The sequence below is a fragment of the Bombyx mandarina genome, chromosome 25 (genome assembly GCF_030267445.1).
Source record: "Bombyx mandarina strain Sakado chromosome 25, ASM3026744v2".
Lineage (NCBI taxonomy): Eukaryota > Metazoa > Arthropoda > Insecta > Lepidoptera > Bombycidae > Bombyx > Bombyx mandarina.
In genome coordinates this window covers 7,083,247-7,091,732 of record NC_143231.1, presented here as the reverse complement: position 1 = coordinate 7,091,732, position 8,486 = coordinate 7,083,247, and the positions used below count along the sequence as shown (strand labels likewise).

The 8,486-nt window shown below is 31.1% G+C and overlaps 1 protein-coding gene and 2 long non-coding RNA genes across 7 annotated transcripts in view; 1 reads left to right on the top strand and 2 right to left on the bottom strand.

Annotated features, from left to right (window-relative positions):
• The first annotated feature begins 380 nt into the window (after positions 1-380).
• LOC149499857 (uncharacterized) lies at positions 381-1,869 on the top strand. Of its 3 annotated transcripts, none has more exons than XR_016325426.1 (3): positions 381-470; positions 726-1,012; positions 1,513-1,869. It is a non-coding gene; the product is annotated as an uncharacterized LOC149499857 (long non-coding RNA). The 3 variants fall into 3 exon arrangements; XR_016325427.1 differs by having other exon boundaries at positions 396-470; positions 767-1,012; XR_016325425.1 differs by lacking the exon at positions 381-470 and having other exon boundaries at positions 698-1,012.
• Positions 1,870-2,907: 1,038 nt separating this feature from the next.
• Positions 2,908-4,783, bottom strand: LOC149499856 (uncharacterized). Of its 3 annotated transcripts, none has more exons than XR_016325424.1 (3): positions 4,769-4,783; positions 4,339-4,626; positions 2,908-3,855 (listed from the first exon to the last, which is right to left on the bottom strand). It is a non-coding gene; the product is annotated as an uncharacterized LOC149499856 (long non-coding RNA). The 3 variants fall into 3 exon arrangements; XR_016325423.1 differs by lacking the exon at positions 4,769-4,783 and adding an exon at positions 4,714-4,728; XR_016325422.1 differs by lacking the exon at positions 4,769-4,783 and having other exon boundaries at positions 4,339-4,696.
• A 2,286-nt stretch (positions 4,784-7,069) lies between these two features.
• Positions 7,070-8,486, bottom strand: part of Zip89B (Zinc/iron regulated transporter-related protein 89B) — a 42,964-nt gene continuing 41,547 nt past the window's right edge. Inside the window, exon 5 of the mRNA XM_028180862.2 lies at positions 7,070-8,129. Within this exon, the coding sequence (XP_028036663.2) occupies positions 8,062-8,129 (68 nt within the window). The 3' untranslated portion in view covers positions 7,070-8,061. The remainder of the gene's footprint in view (positions 8,130-8,486) is intronic.

The window sequence follows — 8,486 nt, the reverse complement described above, 5'->3', positions numbered from 1 at the left end:
TTTTTATTTTCATTACCTATGTACCTATAATTGTTATATTTTATACATCTATAGTTTCAACTATATGATGCATTGGAAATAGGACAGTCTTACAAGCTTCCTCGCAATGTTTTTCTTAATGTTTAAAACACTCGGTATTCAGTACAGGTAGATACCATAGGAACATAATGTTTCGTCGAAAACTCGTTGGTATGTACAAAGCACGGCTAAAATTCGAACCCCGTGCCCGATATCGGCAGTTCGGCACACTAACTATTCACTAGACAATCGAGGCAATTTCATTAATTCAGGAGTTTTTTCAATCGTTCACTTTGTCACAACACTATTTTTATTTCATCAAAAACTGACAACACAGTAAACGTCAGTTTACTTCGTCTAATAAAAAATCCGACTATAAACTTTGTACCGTCTACGCGGTTTTAATCGAGAGAAAAAAAAACAAATATAAATCCTGAAGGAGCAATTGATTGGTATGTATACAGTTTAATTAAAAAAATTAAAAAATAAATAAATGAAATAATGTACATTGGCGTAAAGTTAGACCAAATACATTTTTTCCATCCTCCTACCTATCGTTATGAAGGTATAAAAAAGATTAAGTCAATAATATGTTCATTATTTATCTTTCAAGAGATAATGTAGGTATACATTATAATAACTTTTTAACACAGTCGAAATTATATTCCTCACATTAGTAAAATAACATTTTAATATTTTTTTTATAGGTTATGTATTGAAAGTGTTGGAAAATTATTTCATGTTTTAGCTGGAAAACGACATTGAGAATTATATGCAATACAAGATAATGGGCTCCATCAAATGAATTCGAATGAAACCAAACTGTTACCATCCAAATTCGATTGTCGGGCAGATAGAAAACGAAAATTCACTCAAAGTGAACCTCGACCTACATTTGTGAAACGGCAAAGACTCACTATTGTCAAGGAGATTGAAGAGACGACTAAAAATAAGATGTGTTATATTATTATACCTTTGCCATCTTGTAGTCAAGGTAGGTGTAACTGTCAATAATTAATAACACTCACAGATCTCATAATCAAATAACAATATCAGAAAAAAGGAGAATAGTTAGTTAGTTAGTGGAAGTAGCTAAAATGGGCAAGTGGACCTCAGTTCCTATTACATAAGGTACTAGGAAGTTTGTGATAATGAAAATTTATCACAGTGTAATATCACTTACTTACTTTAACAGTGAAGGAAAACATTGTGATGAAACCTGCACACCTAAATGTTCTTAGGATTTTCTTAGGTGTGTAATCCACCAACCAGCACTAGGCCAGCGTGGTGGACTAAGGCCTAAAAACCCTCTCAATGGTAGTGGAGGCCAGTGTCCAGCAAGGGGATATATTATATGGGCTGATGATGATGACTAGGAAGTTACATACTACTACTACTACTACTACTACTACAGTACACATATAATCCTATATATTTACAAACTATAAGTTTGTTGGGTACCTAGAAATTGCTAACATTATTTCATATTTCCAGATGTCCAGCCACTTGAAAATAGGTGTAGTAATGACAAAGCTATCCAAGTAGCTCCAGCACAGGAACACAAAGGCAAGGCAAGTGTGTATTGCCACATCACCCCTACATATATCTGAAGCAAGTACAAGTAAACAATCAGAACCAGCAAAAAGAAAACTGTTGTTCCTGAGGACAAATTTGACAGTGATGAGTCAAATGCACCAGCAAAAGAAGGATCAACAGTTGACTATGAGTTATAGAAGAAGATTAATTAATATTTATTTAAATGAATATTAATGAATATAATTTTAATTATCGTGCAAAATTTGTGGTCAAAACATATATGTGTATTTTATAAATAAATATTCATTCTCAGTATTAATGTTGTTTTAATCTTCGATTGAAAAATTGGTTAATATTTTCGAATAACATAAACACGTGACTTTAAGCATAAACATATTTTTTAGGTAAATACTCTATTTAGCTTTGCTGGATTTATCCAATATTTCGACATACCAAAATTTCATACAGGAAAGACAGAGATAGATAGCTATCTGATTGAATACCTTGTAGAATTGAGCTTCGAAGAAAGCTCTTTTCTTCTCTTTAAAGTTTATTCTTATTCTTTATTAGAATTTATTCTAATTTGCACAGCTTCTCTAACCGACACTGCATGGAATAAATAATCATTATAATTATAAAATATATTTCTGTTTACATACCATACAATTTTCATAGTTCAAATATTAATTTGGATTATCAAAATAATTTGTATTAAACATTTGTATTTCCTCAAAATTTCTATTTTTATAATAATGACTGTGACCACCCGATAAATAAAGAAATTAAAAATATTATAGATAACTTATTTTTAAATAATAGATTAAAAATTATAAACAAAGACAGCGTATTAAAATATTATATTATGCCTATCATTCTTAAATAATTCAGTAAAGAAATAATTTTCGCATCACCGTATATAATTAATATGAATAATAGGGTATTGCCCACTATGCTAAAAAAAATCATAAATTATGTTTTTTTGATAGATCTACAAAAAAGCAAGTGTGTAATGCTGTTCCCATAAAAAAAATGGCAAAAAAAAAATTAAAGAAAGATATTATGCACAAGTTCAAATGCATATGTATTATACTAAAAGTAAAACTTGCTACTTTTGTGTAGCAAACAGCAACTTTGAAAAAAATAATCAGGTCACTATAATTAGTATTGATTTTGATCCCGAGTAAGTTGCACAGTTGTTAGGTAATGTAGTTTCTTTTTGGAAGAATAACATTTTTCTAATCTTACACAAAAATGTAATGTTAAATACTTAAAAAAATCTTCATACCTATTTTCCTTTTAGGGAGTACAAAATATTGATGTGTACAAAGTGAATGTGATTTAATAAAAATAATATTTCAATTTAAATATGTTTTATTTAAAAATTATTCTTAACATACAGGTACAAAGGTTACATAACATTAATCTTTATTCCTTTTCATATATATAAGCCCATATTTAGCACATTTGTGGAAAACAGAATCAAAATAATAATGAGTTGCTAGCCATTCAAGACCAGCATAGAAGTCTTATTAAAATCTGTTCAGTAGTTTTTGAATGAAGAGTGAAAATACTTACAAAAATCCATATTTATAAGTAAGGATTACTTATTTAATTAAAGAGTCTTGTAGGTGGCAAACTATCTACAAACTTTCTATTTTCCACCAAGTTGACATCAATTATCCTTCCTGCATATATATTTATTGTATTGTTTTTTTTATACTCTAACAAGGGGTGATATTACATTTGCAATTTCTGGGAGTTTGTTGAAAAATATATTGCTTGCTTGACTTACAGATAGATCGAAATCATCAGCCAATTGAGAGAATGTTCTATTTAATTTTATTCTCATCAAACATAATATAATATTTTGTTCAGAAACATTTGTATGTTTCTCAATCAAGCCTATTATGAAATATAATTCTTGTGGAAGACCAATATATAAACGGGGTTTATTTTTCACTTTAGATAAAATTGTTAACACATTCATTTTTTCAACTTTTTTAGTCTTCTTGAGAGCTATAGTCTGCAGTGCACAAGTCTTTGATGGAGTGGAGATATAGAGAGATGACTCATAGTCAACTGTTGATCCTTCTGTTGCTGGTGCATTTGACTCATCACTGTCAAATTTGTCCTCAGGAACAACAGTTTTCTTTTTGCTGGTTCTGATTGTTTACTTGTACTTGCTTCAGATATATTTAGGGGTGATGTGGCAATACACACTTGCCTTGCCTTTGTGTTCCTGTGCTGGAGCTACTTGGATAGCTTTGTCATTACTACACCTATTTTCAAGTGGCTGGACATCTGGAAATATGAAATAATGTTAGCAATTTCTAGGTACCCAACAAACTTATAGTTTGTAAATATATAGGATTATATGTGTACTGTAGTAGTAGTAGTAGTAGTAGTAGTAGTAGTAGTAGTATGTAACTTCCTAGTCATCATCATCAGCCCATATAATATATCCCCTTGCTGGACACTGGCCTCCACTACCATTGAGAGGGTTTTTAGGCCTTAGCCCACCACGCTGGCCTAGTGCTGGTTGGTGGATTACACACCTAAGAAAATCCTAAGAACATTTAGGTGTGCAGGTTTCATCACAATGTTTTCCTTCACTGTTAAAGTAAGTAAGTGATATTACACTGTGATAAATTTTCATTATCACAAACTTCCTAGTACCTTATGTAATAGGAACTGAGGTCCACTTGCCCATTTTGGCTACTTCCACTAACTAACTAACGATTATGAGATCTGTGAGTGTTACTAATTATTGACAATTACACCTACCTTGACTACAAGATGGCAAAGGTATAATAATATAACACATCTCATTTTTAGTCGTCTCTTCAATCTCCTTGACAATAGTGAGTCTTTGCCGTTTCACAAATGCAGGTCGAGGTTCACTTTGAGTGAATTTTCGTTTTCTATCTGCCCGACAATCGAATTTGGATGGTAAACAGTTTGGTTTCATTCGAATTCATTTGATGGAGCCCATTATCTTGTATTGCATATAATTCTCAATGTCGTTTTCCAGCTAAAACATGAAATAATTTTCCAACACTTTCAATACATAACCTATAAAAAAAATATTAAAATGTTATTTTACTAATCTTAGGAATATAATTTCGACTGTGTAAAAAAGTTATTATAATGTATACCTACATTATCTCTTGAAAGATAAATAATGAACATATTATTGACTTAATCTTTTTTATACCTTCATAACGATAGGTAGGAGGATGGAAAAAATGTATTTGGTCTAACTTTACGCCAATGTACATTATTTCATTTATTTATTTTTTAATTTTTTTAATTAAACTGTATACATACCAATCAATTGCCCCTTCAGGATTTATATTTGTTTTTTTTTTCTCTCGATTAAAACCGCGTAGACGGTACAAAGTTTAGGCATTATAGTTGACGCATGCGCAGTACATACACATATTTTGCATACATTTAATCAACTAATACAAATAGTAAATTAAACAAAAAACGAGTAATTTCGAAAGAGAACAAACGTGTTTTATATAAGAACAATCGAAAATGAATATTTACGAGTCATTAAGGACGAAAAAATATTAAAAATTGCAATCGAGGGGCTAACTTGTACATATATTTTTAATAATCTTTTTAAAATAAATAAATGCAGAACAAACAATTATTAACAGTGAACAATTAAGAACAAATGATGAACAAACGAATTAATAGAAAATAAGTAGAAAATAGGAAAGAAAATTTTTTTTGAGGGGCTAACTTCATTCACCTATCTTTTGCAGGCTATATTATTGAGATAGATATATTTATTTATGTCTCTATGTTAAAACTAACGTTCAACATAGTCCGCTCACTGAATTTCGCTTCCCTATGTTTGATTTTCGGATTTTTTTGTTTTTATTTTTTTCTTCGTCGTTTGTTCGTTAATGTTCGAATGTAAAAAAATTTTTTTCGTCTTTTATTTGTTTGTAATTAATTAAAGTTTCTAAGCTAAGTAGAAGGAGTGCAGAACAGAAATAGGATAGAATTGAGGGAAGAAGAGTGAAATTGATGTAAAATGAAAATTACTCATAGTTGATTGTATTCTTCTCCTTAGCTGTTGAGTAATCCTAATACATTAATAGGTTATTATTATAAACGCCAGTGCAGTGAAAATTGTTTACTGGTGGCAGTTCTGCTCTATAAGCAGGTTGATAGGTCGTTGTTGTGTTGGTGTACATACGTGGAAACTTTAAATTTCGCAGTACCTAACCTGAATAAATTTTATTTTTAATGTCTAAGTATGTACTAGTTAACGAAACATAACCTAAAGATAAAATACATTAAACACAAAGCCTCGCTAGAAGTCGATTGCCATAGTGAAAAAAGGAGAACATAAAACAGAGCGGAATTAACTAAAGTTGATGGATTTTTTTGAAAAAATGGGAGGAACGAAGTTGTGTGAATTGTTCAGTTTTGTTAATTAAGTACTTCTTCATGTACAAATCACCGTCGCTTGCGACGAAGGGCTCGACGAGCGAATTAACCCACAGACACAGCCCACTGAGTTTCTCGCCGGATCTTCTCAGTGGGTCGCGCTTCCGATCCGGTGGTAGATTCTGCGAAGCACTGCTCTTGCTAGGGCGGTGTTAGCAATTCTCCGGTTTGAGCCCCGCGAGCTCACCTACACAAGCTAGGGTACGCTGAAATAGCCTCTCAAGGCTATCAGCATAGGTAAGAAAAAAAAAAAAATTTACAAATTTGTATTAATGTATTAATAGTGGCTTATAAACCGTACAGCGTCTGCGAAAGTGTACAAATATGAGGAAATGAAACAAAGTCACTGAACATGGTTTCTCGGGTTCCATTATAAGGCCCACTAGCAGCATCTTTTTTAAATTCCTACCATTTTACTGAGAAGTTATTATATTTCATCTCTTTTTATTCTCCTTCATTCGATTTTATGTATTTAATTTGATCTCAATAGATTACAAATTCAAATACATCATACAAACATAATTAGCATTTTTCACTTAAGTTGCGTTTAGTGTTTAGTTGAAAATATACCCGATACTGGCAACAACGGCGTCACAAGAAGTCAATTGCCATACTTAAAAAATGAAGAATTTGATAATTAAATTTTATAAATTAGTACATACAGTATTGATATTAGAGATCTTACAGGTTCAAAACTGGGCACCTTCATATTTTTTTTATGAATGAGTAACAATGAGTATGATTTTTTTTATTGAACAAATGGGTGGACGAGCTCACATCCCACCTAGTGTTAAGTAGTTATCGGAGTCCATAGAGACATCAATAACGTAAATGCCGCCACCCATCTTGAATTATAAGTTTTAAGGTCTCCGTATAGTTATAACGGCTGCCCCACCCTTCAAACCGAAACGCATTGCTGGTTCACGGCTGAAATAGGCAGGGTGGTGGTACCTACCCGTGCGGACTCACAATAGGTCCTACCACCAGTGCACGAGAGGTCTTACCATAATAAAAAAAGTAACATAGACTTTAGAATAAAAATAAATTATTTAAATATATTATTTATTTCATAAATCTTACAAACAAAGTGGGCAAAGTATTATTAAATTTAAACTAAACCGTCTTAAAAATAATGTCGTGCAGTCATGCACCTATTTCAGAGGTAACAAACCTTATAATAAATCGTTAAAACTAATAAATTAAAAAGCATAGTTTATACCTGTTTTTTGTTGAATTATTTTTAAAACTATTCACAAACACGTTTCTTTCATTATTAGATATACATAATTATTGGTTAAGATAATTTTATTGTTATAGTAACGGCGTTCCACTAGTGGCATCGTTAATTTTGTTAAGAAGAATTTTATTTGGTAAATTTTTAGTTGGCAGACAATTATTCATAGTACACTGTATATACTATAATAATATATATGGTAACAAAAAATCTATCTAGAAATTTCTTATAACTTCACGTATGACCTAACCGAATAGTTACTTTCATTTTACAAATTCACTTTTAATTATCACAGATAAAAAACCTTTGATATTTACAAAGTCTACAAAAAATCGGCTGTCTATTTTATATCCGGAAATTGTATTACGCACTTCAATTACATATTATTATTGTTGAGTTTACATAGCATAATTCGTTTTGTACCTAACTTCTTCCTTCAAACTTAGTCAGGTATTTTTTTACCTACGTCTAGTTTATGTTTTTTTTTTTTATAAAAACGTGACTAGATTTTAACCTATGACTTACTTAACTAAACAGCCGTAGTCGTGTCTTATTTATGAATCTCACTTGTATTTCAAATAGATGAATAAGCCCTTCAATACTTTTTACAAAAAATACTGATTCCAACTAAGGAGATCTACGTCTGTTTTATTTTAATAAGTTTTCGTTTTATGAACAACACAATGATTTTGAGCTTTGTATTCTTTAAACTGGCATTTTCGTAGAATTTTAGCATAGGTATTATCATATGACTATATAACGAAATAATATGCTAAATTATTTATAGACGAAGCAGCGGTGCACGGTTAGCGGTCGTGCGAATGTCCGTGATCACCGTCGCCGCCGCCGTGAGAATGGCTGTGTGAATGACCAGCTGCAAATAAAATAATAATAATAAAATTTACCAGCTTGTTGAATGAACCTGTATAATTAATATTAAATATCCTAATATTCAGAGATTAATATTTTATATTTGATGAAAAGAGAATACAAACTCTGATTGCTGGTACAAATAGGTACATTATCAAAGACTAGCTTTTGCCCGCGACTTCGTCCGCGTGGAATAGTTCACAAATAATGCTTTATTTTAGAACAAATTTGGTTAGCATAGAAAATGTTATAGTGAGCCAACCTTAACATATAGACATATGCTGTCGCGGACTTTTTTAGATTTTTTAAAGGGGAACAATTCTGTCATATATTATTTTAGCGAAACTTTAACCGTTTCTGC